Below are 20,428 nucleotides of genomic sequence, written 5' to 3'. Positions count from 1 at the left end.
TACACTAGCAATAATTATGAAAACATCAATAAACATCATCTTGAGTGATTACAAGCTAAGATTCAAAGATAAATGATGATAAACAAAGATTACAAGTAAAGATTAAACTTAGATGAAGATTAAGTAAAGATTACAACTATTTAATTCAAAATAAGAAAGAGTAAATTTAAGATTACAACCTAATTTGATAACAAAAGAAAGATCTAGCACTAATGAAGATGAAACTTGAGCTTGCTTCCTCCAAATCACCTTAGAACTCTAATGGATGATAAAATTAGGGTTTTGTGTGTGTAATTCGGAGTAAAAACTGCAGCTCTCTTGCCAAATGACCTATCCTATCTATTTATAGTGGTGAGGAAAGTGGGCTGAATCAGCGTCAGGAGCGCCGCTTTTGACATAGGTGCGGCGCTCTTGGCTTCAATTGGTGCGGCGCTTTAGACTCAGGTACGGCGCTCTATACTTCATCTGGTGCGACGTTGTTGACTTAGGTACGGCGCCCTTGGAGCTGTAGGAACGGCGCTTCTACCTCTGAAGAGCGACGCTTCTGCTCACTGTGAAGAAATTGAGACAAAACGTTGGTGATTGCGCCGCTTTTACCATAGGTGCGGCGCTCTGGGCTGTGAGGTGCGGCGCTCCTTTATTAGGAGCGGCGCTCTTGATGTTGTTTCCTGCACTTGTCATTTTCTTTGCACTTTTTGAACATTTCTTGGTAAATTTTACACCAAGTTAGGCATTTTGCCTTGAGTGGACACTTTGGCACAGGAAAACAACTTTAAAGCCCCAACGATCATCAAAACCGCATAAAATGAGGTCGATATTGCGTAATAAATATGTCTAAATGGAGCAATATCAGTTACTCGCAAGAACCACTCGACAACCACGCCACCTCGATATCCGGATACCACAATCTTTAGCCATGTACGCCCGTCACCGCCACCTTTAACCTCCACCGGACCACCATAACAGCCACCATTGATAATCTCTCCCTGTCTCCATTTTCAACCTCACAAAATACTAACACTAGCTCTTAAACTTTTATTAAAGACTATCGACTAAACCCACTTATTTAGATATCCGACAACTACAACCTAATACCATCGAAACTACTATAGTTTTTCCTGCTGTAAACACGACCTCAAACCACCACCAAATCGTTTTTAAACAGCTGCAAAGTTGTTATTCGATCGTAATTTAATTCTTACGATGGTGATCACCAGAAAAGAGGATGTAACTGATTCGTTAGTGTATGATTACATTAGGAATCATCATAAGCATGAGGTTAAAGACAATTAGTGTATTGCTTCTCTTGTTAAACACGTCAAAACGCCTGTTCACCTTGTAAGACTTCATACCTATACATACATGTATACGTAGGTATTAATTATTATGGTTAGTAGATCTGAGCTACAGTCGCTATAAAATGGAGTTGGATGTGTACATGATTCGATTAAATAGGGTAATGTTGGTCGACAAGCTTTGAACAAGGAATACCCCACTCATAATTATATTTAGCTAGTAGGTTACAGGGGAAAATTTTAACTCAATGAAGGAATATGCAAATAATTAAAACAAATGGAAAAGGTAACCGGCCCCATGAATTGGTGGTTCCTTGTTTGTTTTGTTGTAAGAAACTTTAGGAAAACGTGATACATGATGGGATTTGTAACGACCCTGGATTTTCCAACGTTTATTTATTAATATTTATTATTAATACTTGCGCTTTAATAAATGTATTGTTATGCATTTACTTGTTATCGTATTTGAATCTCCATGGCCCGACAAGTCTTTGTGACACGCGTACTTTTCACGAATAATATTTTTGAATATTATTTACGTTCATGATTATTTATTATTATTCATTTTTAATTAGCTAAGGTTAGTAGTTAATTACTTGGGCTTAATTACTTAATTATAGCACATACTTGGACTTGGGCCTTTTATTAATTAATTTGGACTTGGACTTTTATTTCTTGGACTAGTAAGCCCACCCTACACCCATAATGGACTTGTAAGCCCAACTTTCATGCTAGTATTACATTAAGTTTATACTTGATTTATTAAGCTAATTAGGAGACAAATTACTTAAGCATGCATGACCATTTCTCCATACACTTTAACTTATATCTCATTCAAGCTTTTTCCATCCCTCCCATGTTAGAAAGTAGCAAGTTGACTTGCCTCTTGTGTCCCTTGAAACCGTGAGCTTGCAAGGGTGGCAAGGGAGTTCATTTTTTTTTACTTTCCTTATTACTTGTTACTTGCACTTCATTTCTTTTTCACACACATTCAAACACCACAACATTTTCTCTCATTTCTCTCTCAAAACTAGTAAGTAGCAAGTTTATTTCTCCTCTTCCTCCCTTCTAAAAATCGTAACATTCACACTCATCATCATCATTGTTGGTTGTTGTTTAATTACTAGTCTTTGTTGTTTGTTTGTTGTTTGTTGTTAGAGATCAAACTTATTAGTTTGCATCTCCATGAATCTTGTTTTCTTCACTCTTTTGTTGATGAAGAACCAAGAACAAGAACTCAGACTTGTTAGTTTGTAGTTCTATACTTAAGTGTTTTCAAGACTAAAAGTTCATAAGTTTTTAATCTTTTTTGTTTTCATGTTTGTAGACTTGAATTCTTAAGATTCAATACTTTAGTTTGAATCTTCTCAAGTATGAAGCAAATATAAACATAATACTTGTAGATATAGTTTATTTCTTCATTTTTACTTACTTTAAATTTGAGTTTGATGTTCATGGTCAAGTATTACTAGTTAAAGCTTGATCTCATACTTCTTGAAACCAAAGTTAACTTTGTGAGTTCAAGAACATGGAAGTTTAACTTTCTAGTTACAACTTCATATACTTGTGTTGAATTTAACTTAAGAACTTTAGATCTAGACTTTTGGGTCTAGGATCTTCAAGATCTAACTAAGAACTATGTTCTACAACCTAAGATCTTGTTTGCTTAAGTTTAATTTCAAGTTGTAGATTAATGTTACTTGTAAAACTTTTGTTTGTGTTGGATCTAAGATTTTGATGTAACTTTGGTTCATCAAACTTCATACAACTCTTAAGTGAGTTGTGCTACATGTCTTAGACTTACACTTGTGTCATGATAGTCAAAACTTGGTTAATATTACTTTTAGAGTTCATGTATGTGTCGGATCTAAGATCTTGATGTAACTTTGGTTTATCAAACTACTTGCAACACTTAAATGAGTTATGCTACTTATCTTAGACTTGCACTAGTGTTATGATTGTCAAAACTTGGTAAGGATGATGCAAACACATCAACGAGTTGTACACTTGAAGCTATATGCATCAAGGATGAGAACCGTGATGAGCATCGAGCACCAAGAACCCACCGGAACACTCTAGCTACTGTTTTCTGGGTCTGACCCGACCACCTGGGCTACTGTAAAGATGATTTTCAGTTAGCTCTATTCAAGTAGATAATTTTTCGTTTAAGACTCGTCTTAATTCGAGTTACGGTTTAGGATTTATGGCCCTCCGAGTGTCACTATGTCCTTTTAACGTTGTGCTGAAAATTCTGACCTACTCGCACTTAGACCGTCGTCACGGTCAAAAGAAGGCGAGTTTGCTTCTAGAATTTTTATAGCAACTAAAGGACTTATATACAGAGCCATGGCCACTGGTCTCACCCTATTTCAGTAGGTAGAGAGGCCTTGGTGACTGATCGAAGTCAGCCTTTGATTTAAACTCTTTTCTAGAATGAAACTTACTTTATACGCTTTGTTTGATGATGAATGATGATGACCTTTAAGACCTAATTTACATACATTTAAACCTATTGGGATGATTTATTGACTTAGTAATATTTGACTTAGGTTGAGGACTTTCCGGACCTACATACTTGCTTACTTCCTGACTCAACTTTACTACTACTTTACCAATGTGAGTTATAGCATCCCTTTTTACTTTAACTATTTTGGGAACTGAGAATATATGCGCATTTTACGTTTTACATACTAGGCACGAGTACTTAAACTTTATATATGTGTGGGTTATACAACGGCATAAACTTTCCCTTTAGCTCGGTAACGTTTAGTCATTGGTTTTTGAACCGGTGAACGAGAATCTTAGATATGGATCCATAGGGTTTGACATCCCCACTCGAGCTAGTAGCGCTAGCATTTAACGGGTGTTTAATACTTTGTAAACATACGCACTCGCCAAGTGTACTTTCAGGGGGTTATAAACGTTAAGTTAGTTACCAAGTGCCCACGGTTAAACATATACTTTACATACTGTTTTGAAACGCTCTTTGTAGCACTGAAATCTCCTGGCCTACCTTACATTACTGTTATACTTAAACTATAGCTCACCAACCTTTGTGTTGATGTTTTTAAGCATGTTTTTCTCAGGTGATTAAGGTTGCTTCCGCTGTTGTACTAGTCATGCCTCGTAGACTTCTGCTGTGCTTTACTAGAGATGTCACCGCATGAAACACTTTATCTTGCATTTAAATTTTAATACTTTTGAAACAATGATTTGTAACGACCTAAGGGTCACGCACTATTATCTTAGCTTCTATTCATAGAAGCATACTTTTGATGTAAAACATTCGACGTTAGTTATGACGTCACCTTTTATCATGAATGTAAACTTGTTTTGAAAACGCATATAGTGTTTGACCTTGTAATGATCATGTTGTTGATGGTCTGTACATGTTGATTTAGTACGGGGCGTCACATTTGGTATCAGAGCATTGGTTGTAGGGAATTAGGTTACATTAGTGAGTCTGGACCGACTCGAGTAGGATTCACTAATAGGACTAATCTACAACTTGCTAGTTTACCCGTTTCTTCGAAACTTGCTGCATGTTGCTGCTTACTTTTACTGCTATATGCCATATACTGTTACTTGTTATCACTACTGCATGATATTATCTGCTTTCAATTGCATGCTACTTTCGTACAATTTGCTGCTATTGCCATGCTATTTAATTGTTATACATGATTTAGACTGTTGTAGTTACTTGGCCTAATACATGCTTGCTTTATGACTTACTGACATGGAAAAGTTATTTTTCCTTGTTCAGATGTCAGATATTCCACCTGTCATCATTTTGGGTAGCGATTCAGACTCGTCAGCCACCTCACCTACTGCTGCTACCGACACACAGATCCTGTTACCCACCAGTGACCCCGGCGCTTCATCCTCCGGAACCAACAGCCATACACCTGCCCCAGTGGTTACCGCAGATGGAGCCCAAAACATACCAGAGATTCCAGCTCCACTTGCCCCCGGACCCTCGGAGCCACAGCCCCGCTCCGGTGGTGTTGTGATTCCCGCAAAATTTGGGGAAGGTCCGTTCCGTAATCAGTATCGCCATTGGTGCCGATGCGCTCCTGATGGACGTCTCGTGCCGATCGGACCCGCTAGATACCGACAGATGATGGCTGCCCGAGGAGAGCCAGTGCAGCCACCTCCACATGATTCAGATGACCCGTCATCCGACGACTCATCCACAGACGACTCTAGTGACGATGACTCCGATGAGGAGGACCCTGATGATGCACCTGTACAGCCACCCTCCACCCCGCCGAAGAAGCGGTACCGTTTCGATGGTACCGTCATTCCAGGGATCAACGGAGGTCGAGCATTCACTGACGCATATGGTCGGCGTCGTAGGGTTACCGCTCGTAAGCGGCTTGTGCCGTATCCTGCTGATCCCTTCATCCGTAAGCCTTACCGCTTCGCAGCCTCTACATCTGAAGCCGGACCATCTGCACCACCAGCTCCACCAACACCACCCGTACCGACTGCACCGCCTGCCCCACCATCTCCCTCTGTCGAGGAACTGATGAGGGAGGTGGAGATCCTCCGTGCTCGGGTAACTGAGCTTGAGGACCAGATGTCCCACGTAATGGACATCCTACACCCACCATCACCATAGGACATTTGTAGTAGATTTCATTATGTAATCTAGCTGTAGTTTCATGTATTACTTATGTATTGTACGAACTTATGCAGATGTATGCAACTTATTATTAATGAATGGAAATCTTGTGTTGTTTAATTCTTGCACGGTGTTCTATTTACGTTACTGTATGTTGATTCTATGGTATTTGTACCTAGATGCGTTACTTAATAAACATGTGATGTGTTGATTCTATCTTGGTTACCATATACTGTATTATTATTTATTGAATACTGGATTTTGACTTGAGTCAAAATTTTTGTTTAGAACATCATGGCCAACTGACGATCAACACCCACCGCAGCCCAAATCGAGGTTATGATCAATGAACGAGTCACCGCAGCTTTAGTGGAAAGAAACCTCCAAGCTCCACCGCCACCGGTTAATCAGCCCATTCGTAATGGATGCACATACAAAGAGTTTCAAAGCTGCAAACCCCACAACTTTAGTGGAACAGAGGGACCAGTTGGTCTCACTCGGTGGTTTGAGAAATTAGAATCTGTGTTTTGAGTTAGTAACTGCTCAGAGGCAAACAAAACCAAGTTTGCTTCATGTATACTGTCTGACGGCGCACTAACATGGTGGAGCACGTTGGCTCAAGCAAAGGGTATTGATGAGGCGTTTGCTACTCCATGGGAAGAGTTCAAAGGGGCCCTGATTGAGGAATATTTCCCTAAGACAGAGATCCAGAAGATGGAGATGGAGTTTATGCAGTTGAAGGTTATGGGGAACGATCTCGATGGTTACAACCGTAGATATCTGGAACTAGCCCTGATGTGTCCTACCATGGTTACCCCGGAGTTCAAGCGTATGGAAAGGTACTTGTGGGGACTTCCTAAGTCCATTAAGGGTAATGTCACCTCGTCTAAGCCACCCAACGTCCCGGAAGCAATGCGCATGGCGCATACTTTCATGAATCAAATTATCATCGATGAACCGGAGAAGGCTAAGTCTGAAGCGGGTAGAAGTGACAAGGGCAAGTGGGACAACAACAACAACAACAACAAGGGGAGAACCTATGATCAAACCCCCGCCAAGAGGCACAACAACGGTGGAAACCCTAACCCAAACACAAGCTCAAACCCGAACTACAAGGGTACCCTACCGCAATACAAGAGGTGCTACAAGCACCACACTGGGTATTGTAATGTGGTTTATGAAAAGTGCCAACGGACTGGACATATCGGTAAGGACTGCAAGGTCACCACCCTGAATGTGAAGGTGAACCCCAATGGACTAAAAAAGTGCTATGAATGCGGACAGACGGGCCATTTCAGAAATGCGTGGCCCAACAAGCGAAAGGACGGCGGACCACCACGTGGTAGAGCTTTCAACGTTAATGCAAGGGATGCACGTGAGAACCCCTACTTGGTGACAGGTATATTCACTATCAACAATCTATTAGCTTCTGTCTTATTTGATACTGGTGCCGATAGAAGTTATGTATGTAGACACTTTTGCGATAAGATAAATTGGTCGTTAGTTCCTTTAAAAAAGAGTATGCTTGTCGAGGTAGCCAACGGAAAACTTAAAAAAGTTGACCAAATTGGCCGAGGAGCTATTATCAACATAGCTGTTGCGGATTTCAAAATTGATTTGATACCGATCAAATTGGGAAGTTTTGACATGATCGTCGGTATGGATTGGTTGACCAAAGTAAGGGCCGACATTATCTGTGGAGATAAAGCTCTTCGTATACCACGCAGAGACGGTGAGCCACTGATCATTTACGGAGAGAGATGTACCTCGAAGCTGAATCTCATTAGTTGCGTGAAAGCGCAAAAGATCATGAAGAAAGGACGTCTTGCTGTTCTAGCACATGTGAAAACGGTAGAAACCGAGGAGAAGAGTGTGAACGATGTTCGTGTTGTGAACGAGTTTTCTGATGTCTTCCTAGAAGAATTGCCTGGATTACCACCAACGAGAGCAGTAGAGTTTCAGATCGATTTAGTGCCAGGAGCTGCACCTGTAGCTCGTGCACCTTATCGACTCGCACCTTCAGAAATGCAAGAGTTGCAGAGTCAGCTACAAGAATTACTAGACCGTGGGTTTATTCGACCGAGTTCTTCGCCTTGGGGTGCGCCTGTTTTGTTTGTAAAAAAGAAGGATGGATCCTTCCGTATGTGTATCAACTACCGTGAACTCAACAAATTGACGATCAAGAATCGGTATCCCCTTCCCAGAATTGATGATCTTTTCGATCAGCTACAAGGATCAAGCGTTTACTCTAAGATTGATTTGCGATCCGGTTATCACCAGTTGAGGGTGAAAGAGAGCGACGTGATGAAGACTGCATTCAGAACCCGTTATGGTCATTATGAGTTTCTCGTGATGCCATTCGGATTGACCAACGCACCTGCCGTGTTCATGGACCTTATGAATCGTGTCTGCAAGCCGTACTTGGATAAGTTTGTTATCGTCTTCATAGATGATATCCTCATCTAGAGCGAAGAAGAGCACGAGCAACATCTTCGTTTAGTACTTGAACTCTTGAGACAAGAGCAACTTTATGCGAAATTCTCCAAGTGTGAATTTTGGTTTAAGGAAGTCCAATTTCTGGGTCAGGTTATAGGACCTCCTATGGTGGTCTCCGTTAAATCGTTGTTAAAAAAAATAAAGAATAAAAATTAATCATTAATCATTAATCATATTTATTAAGAGTAATTTTTATTTGTATTTTCAGAAAGTAAAAAAGAGGGCTTATAGTTTCATAAGAAGTCAAGTCAATTCGGATTCCTTCAAGTTTGATACCGATACCAGCGCGTTTTTGAAAACCTGAATCTTGAAGTCAAAACAATGGCCGATGAGAACGCAACCATACCCAGAAGAGACCCTATCAAGACTCCAGGCATGCCCCTTTCTCTTCTTACTCTACACCTTATCTACACAATACTATTCAATTAAATATGTTAGTTCAACAAATTAATCAAATTACATATTTTTCTTGTATCCATGTTACTGTTTTTCATTCTAACCCTTGTATAACATCTATCGAGTACAATCTTGCATTAACTTTACCAAATTTTTTGTGGGTTTGGTTGAAATTGTGAATTAGGAATTTATATGCAGACAAGGTGTTCGATGAAATGTCCCAGTAAGTCTTACTTTTTAAGTGTTGATTCGGTATTGTAGTTGGGAGTACTGCTGCACAAAAGAGAAAGCAGAATGCAGTTTCAGTTGGTAAAGAAAGGCGAGAAGCTTTGTTTCGAACAAAACGATTATGTAGAGTGGGAGTTAGCACTGATATGGATGTTCCTGATGGTGATAATGACATGATTATTGAAGAAGAACAATCGATTTTAGAGGCTCAAACGTCTAAGGCAGTTGAAGAACTAAAGACTGCAATTGCCTTTCAGTAAGTCTGTTATCTTGTGCAGTTTCTTGGTTAACTTTATTAAAATCATTTCATTTTATACTATTATCTTTAGGGGGAAAGGTGCAGTTCATAAAAAGGTTAACGCTCTTCGTGAACTAAGGCGTTTATTGTCTAAATCTGAGTTTCCTCCTATTGAATCTGCTATCAATTCTGGAGCAATACCTTTGCTTGTACAATGTCTTTCATTTGGCTCCCAAGATGAACAGGTAAATTCAACCTATTATTCTGTCAAATCGTACATTTTTTATATTTATATATAGCTCAACTATGATATGTAGATTGAGGTACACATTAATGGTGTGCATGTGCTGTTTTTTAAGGTTAATATTATATTAATTTATTAATGGGTCTATAACTTAGCTGCTTGAGGCGGCTTGGTGTCTTACAAACATAGCTGCGGGGAAACCTGAAGAAACAAGAGCTTTGTTGCCAGCATTACCGTTACTTATTGCTCATTTAGGAGGTCAGTTTTTTTTTCCGGGATTTAAAATCGTGCATATAATGAGACTAGTATAAATGATTGTAAAGATTTTATTCTATCCCACGTGACATTGTTTCTTTGATTATAACATAAATGTGTATATATCTGAAAACTTATATGAAAAAATGGTTGGATTTTTTAATGAACCTTGGGGTCTGTAAATGTCACCCATTTTCCTTCATTTCATGTATCATTTTTGCCTGACCCATCTATGTTCACGTGAATGGAAGTGGCATGGTGTGTCGTTTAAACGGGATGGTTAATAGGTCAACTTGGGTTTGGGTTGAAACGTGCCATATTAGTACGGATCACGATACTCCACATTCGTTTGTGTTGCGTTAATGGTTATGGCAAAGCAGTATTTCTAGATTAATAATCTTAATCTTTGAATATATATTTCGGGTCAAACAAGTCTTTGAATAAAAAGTCTCGAGGTTTTATGCAAATACACATTGAATGGGCTTCAACATGTATGATCGGTTCATATTTAATTAAATGTGTTACATTTGATATAAAATTGCAACCCTCAATTAGCTCATTTTTAATATATGGTTCAAAACATTAATCTTACATCGTATGTAACTTCTCAAAAAAAACACTCATTTTAATGTGGGACAAAGGAAGCACTTTGTGCAGTAAAATTCTCTTCAGCTTGAAATTATTCAAAGAAAGCTTTTATTATTATATAATATATAATATAGCATGTTTCTCCTCATCTAAAGATTTTTTTATTTTTATTTTTATTTTTTTTGCAGAGAAGAGTTCAGTGCCAGTTGCCGAGCAATGTGCATGGGCAATAGGAAACGTTGCCGGCGAAGGTGAAGAATTAAGACATATTCTTATATCTCAAGGAGCCTTAATTCCACTTGCAAAAATGATGTTACCGAACAAGGGTTCGACGGTTCAAACCGCTGCTTGGGCGTTATCAAACCTAATTAAGGTTCTTAATCACTCGTATAATTTGCTTATACAAACACTCTTTTATTTTTGTATTATATATAATCATGTTTGTGAATGTAGGGACCGGACCCAAAGGCTGCAACGGAACTAATAAAAGTTGATGGCGTAGTTGAGGCTATACTAAGACATTTAAGGAAATTGTAAGTTGTTGATATATGTATAGTTGCATTTTTAATCTTATTTGGTGAACTGGGTGTTATTTGAAACATGTTTTTTTGTTTTTGTTTTTTTTTGGTATTTGTGTACTTTGATGAATAGGGACGATGAATTAGCAACTGAAATAGCGTGGGTTGTTGTTTATCTTTCGGCTCTTTCGATTGTTGCGACTAGTATTCTTGTGAAGACTGATGTTATTCAATTGCTAGTCGAGCGATTGGATACTTCGAATAGTTTGCAATTGCTCATCCCGGTAATGACGCAACCAATTTTTTTTTTTTTGTGTGGCTAAGTTTGGAACATTCAACTTAAGTCAATGTTAGCTTTTTATCTAAAAAAAGTCAATGTTAACTTAGATTCTTGTCCATGTTTGCTGACCATGCTAGTTCTATTTAGCTTATGCCATGTGGGCATTAGCTTGATTCGGTGTACCTTAAATACAGATTGGTGTCTACTACTTTTTATGTCAAAATATAGAAAACAGTAGGCGTTATTGCATGATGTGTACACATGGAAAATCATTTAATTTAAATCCTAAATATTAAATATTACTAGAAAACTTGTAAAGGTGGATTTGTTCGGAGGAGGAAATACTTTTTTTGTCTTGTCCAGTTTAACAAAATAAATCTGTGTATCAGTGTTTTGTTGCGTTAAATCAAGATAATCATAAATATTGTTATTTATATTTTTCATGCATTTTGACTTTTTTTTTTTCATTCATGCAGGTGCTTCGAAGTTTGGGTAATCTTATAGCTGGTGATTCTTACACAACTAATGCCGTTCTTGTTGCTGGACACGAAATCACAGGCTAGTTACTTTTTTTTTTTTTTTGCTTCTTTTATCTGCTGAAGCTTTTTTTGGTCTTTTGGAGGACCCACTAAAATGCCAGATCACCCATCATATTCTCAAAAAGATCTCAGATGAAACTCTGCAAAAGAGTCCCTGATTACTCAGTCAAACTTGGTCAAACTCGGTCAAAACTCGGGGTTACTGGGAAATTCGGTTAAAACTCAGTCAAAATCGGACAAAGTCAAACTTGGTCAACATCCAAGTACTCTCCGAGTTGTTGATCACTCAAAAATTCCCGACAGAATACTCCCCGCGTAGCGATTTTGTAACGTTGAGTACCCATCGATTATGACAAATATAAGGAATTTTGCGGACCATAAATAATAATGATTTGGGGCAAGCTGGAAATTTTTAATCAAATTTTACAATATATTAAGGGTTATCATAAACAAGTATGAGCTACCAATAGTCCAATACATCTATAGAACACCACCTATATACAAGGTTGTAAAAGACGCGAGACGGGGTCGAGACAGTAGGGACCTTGGAACGTCGCAACCGTCAAGACAGGGTCGAGCCAGATGTTGACCAACGTTGACTTTTTATATAGTATATTTCAATTTCAAACATACAACAAAAGAAAACAACCATACTCAATCCCGCAAAAATATGTAAAAGTCAAAGCAAATATCTATGTTTAATTTGAAATATTTGCCCTTAATCTGAAATAATCTTTATGTTTAATATATATATTAGAAGTCAAAGTTGTTTAAAATCCGTCTCGACCGCTTCTCGACCTGTTTCGACTGTTATTGAGTCGTTGTCCGTTTTTTACCCGTTTTTAGATCCGTTGCGACAGCCGTCTCGGCCGTTTTTTACAACACTGCCTATATATGAGTACTTAGCTTTTAAAATACTAACATTTTGTAAATTTTGCAGATAAAATTATACGAGCATTAAGCAAGTGTCTAAAAAGTGAACATCGCGTCTTAAAAAAGGTATACTCCCTCTTCGTTCTCTCTCATTCATATACTATTAGACAATAATATAGATAGTCAATAGTATAGGGTTAGAACGTGTAACTATCCAGGGCAAAATCTTGTAATTATACCTTCTATAAATAGAAGGTTTCTGTAACATATATTTCACACAATAACACAATCAATATACAACTTCTTTCTTATCACTGTTAGTAAACACACATTATTCTCTCTCTCATTCTCTCTCTTTCACACACGCGCGCCCGCACACACACACACACACATAGTTTTAATGGGTCCTCTTTCACACACACACACACACACACACACACACACACCCCATTCAAGTTCACATGTATTTCTTTCACACACACACACACATTATACATATATCGTATTTATAGTTTAGTTTTGCAGGAAGCTGCGTGGGTGCTATCGAATATAGCTGCGGGTTCTATCGCTCACAAGCAGCTAATATACAATAGTGAAGCGGTGGCATTATTAATACAACTTTTGTCGACATCGACATTTGATATAAAAAAGGAGGTGGCGTATGTTGTTGGTAATCTTTGTGTTGCCCCATCGGAAGGTTCTGGAAGGTCAACATTGATATACGATCACTTGGTTACGTTTGTTAGAAGTGGATGCGTTCGTGGTTTTATCGATTTGGTTAGATCTGCTGACGTGGAAGCCGCGCGACTCGGACTTCAATTCATCGAGCTGGTAAGTTCCAAAATCTAATTTTAAAATTTTTATAAAATATATTTTTTTAAATTAGAATTTGTGTCCTACTGCACTATATTTTTTAAATATGTGTATTGACTTTATTTTGTATTATAAAAAAAATTAGAACTATACAAATTATTGCATTGTCTTTTAATTAATTAAAATGGGAATCAAGTATGGGAATAGAAAACAAAAATAAAAATGCACGTGATTGTTTATTTGTGATTACAAAGTTGTGGATTTAAAAAGAAAGTTGTAAGTGTTATAATTCAGTAGGCTTATAACTACCTTTAGTGGTTTGATTCTTGATGTTATAATTCAGTAGGCTTATAACTACCTTTAGTGATTTGATTCTAATAATGAAGTGTAAGAACAAAGATGATAATGGAGAAAGAAAGAAACACTTTGTAAGTGTGTGAAATGGTGCAAGTTTAATGCTTGCATTCATGAGTATTTATAGCCTAAAATCTCAATATAAAAATACATACTTTGTGTACCAAAATTGACTATATGTATACACCAAAATTGACTATCCATATCTATATTATTATTATTATTATAACACTCCCCCTTGGATAGCAATTTTATTTTGTTGAAGATCAACTATAAATTACTGCCTCGTTAAAAACCTTGCTAAAGAAAACCCAGTGGGAAAAAAACTTTAGCTAAGGGAAAAAGAGTGCAGCATGGAGTTGACTCCCCCTCAAGTAGACATCGCTTCAGCTGTTACATCTTTTGAACATGTCTCATGCCAATGTTATGAACGTGTGTTCTGAAAATAGCAGTTGGAAGTGCTTTCGTGAAAAGATCAGCAGAGTTTTTGCTAGATTGCACATATCTCATTTCAATCTGGTTGTCCTTAATGAGATTTTGAGTGTATGAGAAGAATCTAGGTGGTATGTGTTTTGTTCGGTCACTTTTGATATACCCTTCTTTCATCTGTGCTATGCAAGCTGCATTATCTTCATAGATAGTTGTTGGACTTTTATCGCGTTCTAGTCCACAAGAATCAGTAATGAGTTGTGTCATTGATCTCAACCAAAAACATTCTCGAGTAGCTTCATGTAATGCAATCACTTCGGCATGATTTGACGATGTAGCAACAAGTGTTTGTTTTTGAGAACGCCATGATATTGCAGTACCTCCATTTAGGAATACATATCCAGTTTGAGATTTAGCTTTATGTGGATCAGATAAATAACCTGCATCTGCATAACCAACCAAATCTTGTTTTGATTCGTTAGAATAAAATAATCCTAAATCAGTAGTTCCTCGAAGGTATCGAAATATGTGTTTGATCCCATTCCAGTGTCTTTTGGTAGGAGCAGAGCTGAACCTTGCCAACAAATTAACTGCAAAAGAAATGTCAGGTCTTGTACAATTTGTAAGATACATAAGAGCTCCAATTGCACTAAGATATGGTACTTCTGGTCCAAGAATGTCTTCTTGATCTTCACATGGACGAAATGGATCAGCTTCAACATTGAGTGATCTAACAACCATAGGAGTACTTAATGGTTTTGCCTTGTCCATATTGAAACGTTTCAAAATCTTTTCAGTATATGTTGTTTGATGTACAAGTAAACCATTAGGCATATGCTCAATTTGTAAACCAAGGCAATACTTGGTTTTTCCGAGATCTTTCATTTCAAATTCTTTCTTTAGAAGTTGAATGGCTTCATGGATCTCTTTATTTGTACCTATGATGTTAAGATCATCAACATAAACAGCTATGATCACATATCCGGATGTTGTTTTCTTAATGAAAACACAAGGGCAAGTAAGATTATTTGTATACCCTTTGCTTATCAAGTAATCACTTAATCGGTTATACCACATACGTCCCGATTGTTTTAACCCATATAAAGATCTTTGTAATTTAATCGAATACATTTCTTTGGGTTTTGCATTTGATGCTTCTGGTACCTTAAATCCTTCAGGTATCTTCATATATATATCACTATCAAGTGATCCATATAGATAAGCAGTCACAACATCCATGAGATGCATTTCTAAATTTTTAGAAACTGCCAGGCTGATTAAGTATCTAAAAGTAATTGCATCCATAACAGGGGAATAAGTTTCTTCATAATCAATTCCTGGTCTTTGAGAAAAACCTTGAGCTACAAGTCTAGCTTTATACCTTGTAACTTCATTTTTCTCATTTCTTTTTCGGATAAAAATCCATCTGTATCCTACAGGTTTCACATCTTTAGGAGTGAGAATGATGGATCCGAAAACCTTTCTTTTATTGAGTGATTCTAATTCAGCTCGTATTGCTTCTTTCCATTGAGCCCAATCATGTCTATTTTGACATTCAACCATAGATGTTGGTTCTGGATCATCATCATTATTCATGATGTCATACGCAACATTAAATGAAAATTTCTCATCAAGATTTTTCATTTCATTTCGGTTCCATAATATTTTTGAATATGCATAATTGATTGCAATTTCTGTATTGACATCATCAATCTCCTCTGCAGTAGGAGTACTGATTTGTGGTTCTTCTTGAACACTTTCTTTTACTTCATTATCAGCTGATTTTCTTTTTCGAGGATTTTTATCCTTTGAACCAATTGGTCTTCCACGTTTCTGACGTGGCAAAGATTCATGTGTGACGTTATTGCCAGCTTTTGGAATTTCAATTCGAGCTGGAGTATTTACTGCTGGTATATATGATTTTGTCACCGTTTTTGTATCTGTAAATGCATCAGGCAATTGATTTGCAAGTTCTTGTATATGCATTATCTTTTGAACTTCTGTCTCGCATTCTTTTGTGCGAGGATCAAGATACTTTAATTGAGGTTCACACCATGAAACATCATTTTCTTTATTTTTCATTTCTCCCCCTAATCTAGGGAACAATGTTTCATTAAAATGACAATCAGCAAAACGTGCTGTAAAAACGTCACCTGTCATAGGTTCAATATACCTTAATATTGAAGATGTTTCATATCCAACATATATTCCCAACCTCCTTTGAGGACCCATTTTTGTACGTTGTGGTGTCGCAATTGGAACATACACTGCACAACCAAATGTTCTAAGATGGGAAATATTTGGCTCTTGACCAAAAGCAAGTTGTAGGGGGGAATATTTATGACTTGCACTTGGTCTGATGCGAATCAATGCAGCAGCATGTAAAATTGCATGACCCCATATAGATACAGGGAGTTTTGTTCTCATTATCAATGGTCTAGCGATTAACTGTAAACGTTTAATCAATGACTCGGCTAAACCATTTTGTGTATGCACATGAGCAACAGAATGTTCAACAACAATTCCTATAGACATGCAATAGTCATTAAATGCTTGAGATGTAAATTCACCAGCATTATCAAGTCTCACCCTTTTAATGGTGTAATCAGGAAAATGAGCTCTCAATTTAATAATTTGGGCAAGAAATTTTGCAAATGCCACATTACGGCTTGATAACAGACAAACATGAGACCATCTGCTAGATGCGTCTATTAGAACCATGAAATATCTAAATGGTCCACATGGTGGATGAATTGGTCCACATATATCACCTTGAATTCTTTCAAGAAACATTGGTGATTCTTTCTCAACCTTAAGTGGTGAGGGTCTAGTTATCAATTTTCCAAGAGAGCAAGATGTACATGGAACCATTGTATCATGATGGATTTTTCTATCCTTTAATGGATGTCCATGAGTACATTCAATAATCCTTTTCATCATTGTTGATCCTGGATGGCCTAATCTGTTATGCCATAAACTGAATACACCAGGATCAATATATTTTTTGTTAACTACCATATGTATTTCTGGTACATTTATATGTGTATAATGTAATCCAGAACTAAGTCTTGGCAGTTTTTCAACCACATGACTCTTGTCAGTGATACTTAAATATTTCTCATTTTCTGTTGTCACTGACTGATAATCATACCCGTTAAGGTATATGTCGGAGAAACTCAATAAATTTCTGCTTGACTTGGGAGAAAATAAGGCATCATTTATTAAAAATTTTGTATCATTTGGTAGTATGAAATTTGCCTTTCCTATCCCTTTTATCAAGTTAGCAGGTCCTGATATTGTATGTATAGTTCCTTCCGTTGGTTTTAGATCAATAAAATATTTCTCGGATTTAAGTATAGTGTGTGTAGTTCCACTGTCTGCTATACAGAGATCTCCACCACTTGATTGATGTTGTATTCCAGCAAAATTCATATTGAACTTCATATATAAGAAATAAATAGTGAGTACATTAATATTACACAATATTTTAAACGCAAATAGATAGTACTGAAACATTTAGCAAACATAATGTCAAAGACAGACGATATTAAATCGTTTATTTTTCAAAAAACACACAACTTAAACATTCAAGAAATCTTCATATAAATCAGATGGTTTCTCAGTGACTGTTGGATCAATATTATCCACAAAATTTACTTCCTTTTCTTTACCTTTCAGCGAATCCTGATACATCTTAACAATATGTTTAGATGTTCGGCAAGTATTAGCCCAGTGGCCCATTCTACCACATCTGTAGCAAGATTCTTCAGAATTTTTAGAAAAATTTTCTTCAACATCTTGTTTAATGGGCTTGTTTTGTGGTTGATATTTATATTTTCGTGGATTACTATTTCTTTGACCACCACGGCCACGACCACGACCACGTCCACGCCCATTACCATTACCATAAGGATGGTTTCTACCATAGTTATAGCTTTTGGCATGATGATGGTGATGGTTATTATAACCACGACCTTGCCCGCGTCCTTGTCCCTGTTTATAATTATTTGCAGTATTTGCTTCAGGGATTGCAAGTGTACCAGTAGGACGGGATTGCTGATTTTTCATTAATAGCTCATCATTTTGCTCTGCAACTAAGAGATATGAATTAAGTTCAGGATATGTTTTGAACTTTAGCATTCTCAAATTTCTTTGCACTGTGATGTTTGCAGCATTCATTGTGGAGAAAGTTTTCTCCATCATGTCTGCATCACTAATTTCATGTCCACAGAATTTAAGTTGTGAACATGTATTATACAGAGCTGAGCTGTATTCATTTACTTTCTTAAAGTCTTGGAACCTTAATGTTCTCCATTGCTCCATTGCAGCTGGAAGTAAAATTTCTCTTTGATTATTGAATCTGCTTTTGAGACCTTCCCATAAAACATGGGGATCTTCTACAGTCACATAATTATTTTGTAAGCATTCATCAATATGTTGATGAATAAAGCAACATGCCGTAGCTTGTTCTTTTTCAGAACAAGTGTTGTTTTCATTTATGGTTTCAAGAATGCCCATTGATTTAAGATGCATTTTTACTTTTATAACCCATGGCATGTAGTTGTTTCCAGTTGATTCTAAAGGAGTAAATTTAAGCTTTTCCAGATTCGACATTTTCTTTTATCAAAAATTAAAACAAACATCATGATAAATTAGAGTCAATTTATATTCATAAGTATATAAACATTAAACATAAATTTAATATAACATAAATGATAAGTAGGTGACAGTGTCGACCATGTGTAAGCAATCATAAATAAATGTTATATAACAAAAATATAAATATTAGTAAACATAAATGAAAATTTGGCGACAGTGTCGACCATATATTTTTTCAGGTGGTATAACCGACCTATATCATTCTGGTGGTATAACCGACCATATATCATTTTGGTGGTATAACCGACCATATATCATTTTGGTGGTATAACCGACCATATATCATTTTGGTGGTATAACCGACCATATATCATTTTGGTGGCAGAGCCAACCATATTTAGTATTAAGATTATCGTGCTGATAACGTGTTATAATTCAGTAGGCTTATAACTACCTTTAGTGGTTTGATTCTTGATGTTATAATTCAGTAGGCTTATAACTACCTTTAGTGATTTGATTCTAATAATGAAGTGTAAGAACAAAGATGATAATGGAGAAAGAAAGAAACACTTTGTAAGTGTGTGAAATGGTGCAAGTTTAATGCTTGCATTCATGAGTATTTATAGCCTAAAATCTCAATATAAAAATACATACTTTGTGTACCAAAATTGACTATATGTATACACCAAAATTGACTATCCATATCTATATTATTATTATTATTATAACAGTAAGCATGTATATATTCTTGTTTGTGTTTTGTTTTTGTTAATTTCTGAGACATAAAACTAGAAAAAGTGGCTATTACACACGACAAATCCTTACTTCAGTTAACGCATTAAAAGTTTTCAACTTGCATCCGTTTGAGCAAATTGTCAATTCGTATGTAGTTGTTTTCAATTTTATAAGTGTTGAATCTAGTTACTGGAGTTGTGATATAGTAGTAAATGGGTCAAAATTGTGATATAAACAGGCTTATTATGCATTAGAATACATTCCGGATGTCAGATGATCCAATGATAATATACAACTCAAATTGACCCAGTAGTAAATGGGTCAAAATTGTGACCTCTATTATGTGTCATGCACATTTGCAGCCTACATTTTATTTAACAGAAAATTGGGCTTGTTCACTACAGGTATTAAGAGGGATGCCGAATGGTGAAGGACAAAAGTTGGTTGAAAAAGAAGACGGAATTGATGCCATGGAACGGTTCCAGTTTCATGAAAATGAAGATCTTCGAAATATGGCTAATCAATTAGTTGACAAGTATTTTGGGGAGGACTACGGGCTTGATCAGTAGTATGCATGCAGTTTGTGTTGTTGCATCTATGTTGTTCTTGTAACGTTATCGTTGGATTTTAAGAAATTGAATATAGATATCTTTTGCACGAGCTAAGTATATATGTGTCATCATCATCATCATCATCATCATCATCATCATCATCGTAACGTTATCGTTGGATTTTAAGAAATTGAATATAGATTTCTTTTGCACGAGCGAAGTATATATGTGTGTTTTTCGTCGTGGTAGTGCTCGTGGTCGTGGTCGTCGTGGTCGTGCTCGTGGTCGTCGTCGTTGTCGCCGCCGCCGCCTTCTTTATAGCATATGATAAACCTTGCATAAACATGCTTGAAGGTCTAACAACGGCGGGAAA

General features: G+C 36.8%; 1 protein-coding gene across 2 annotated transcripts; it reads left to right on the top strand.

Moving 5' to 3' along the window:
• Positions 1–8,651: 8,651 nt before the first annotated feature.
• On the top strand, positions 8,652–20,308 carry LOC139877427 (importin subunit alpha-9-like). 2 transcript variants are annotated; one of them, XM_071864856.1, is made up of 11 exons: positions 8,652–8,788; positions 9,073–9,295; positions 9,369–9,522; positions 9,677–9,779; positions 10,553–10,737; positions 10,818–10,897; positions 11,016–11,166; positions 11,639–11,720; positions 12,642–12,700; positions 13,100–13,405; positions 19,909–20,308. In XM_071864856.1, the coding sequence occupies exons 1-11, from the start codon at positions 8,737–8,739 to the stop codon at positions 20,071–20,073; spliced, it is 1,560 nt and encodes a 519-aa protein (XP_071720957.1). In that variant the 5' UTR covers positions 8,652–8,736; the 3' UTR covers positions 20,074–20,308. The 2 variants fall into 2 exon arrangements, with proteins under 2 accessions (XP_071720957.1, XP_071720956.1); XM_071864855.1 differs by having other exon boundaries at positions 11,639–11,721; positions 12,634–12,700.
• The last annotated feature ends 120 nt before the right edge of the window (positions 20,309–20,428 follow it).

This window comes from Rutidosis leptorrhynchoides, chromosome 11 (assembly GCF_046630445.1).
Source record: "Rutidosis leptorrhynchoides isolate AG116_Rl617_1_P2 chromosome 11, CSIRO_AGI_Rlap_v1, whole genome shotgun sequence".
NCBI classification, from domain to species: Eukaryota; Viridiplantae; Streptophyta; class Magnoliopsida; order Asterales; family Asteraceae; genus Rutidosis; species Rutidosis leptorrhynchoides.
The sequence above is the reverse complement of the archived record's forward strand: the minus strand, read 5'-3'. Positions and strand labels throughout refer to the sequence as shown.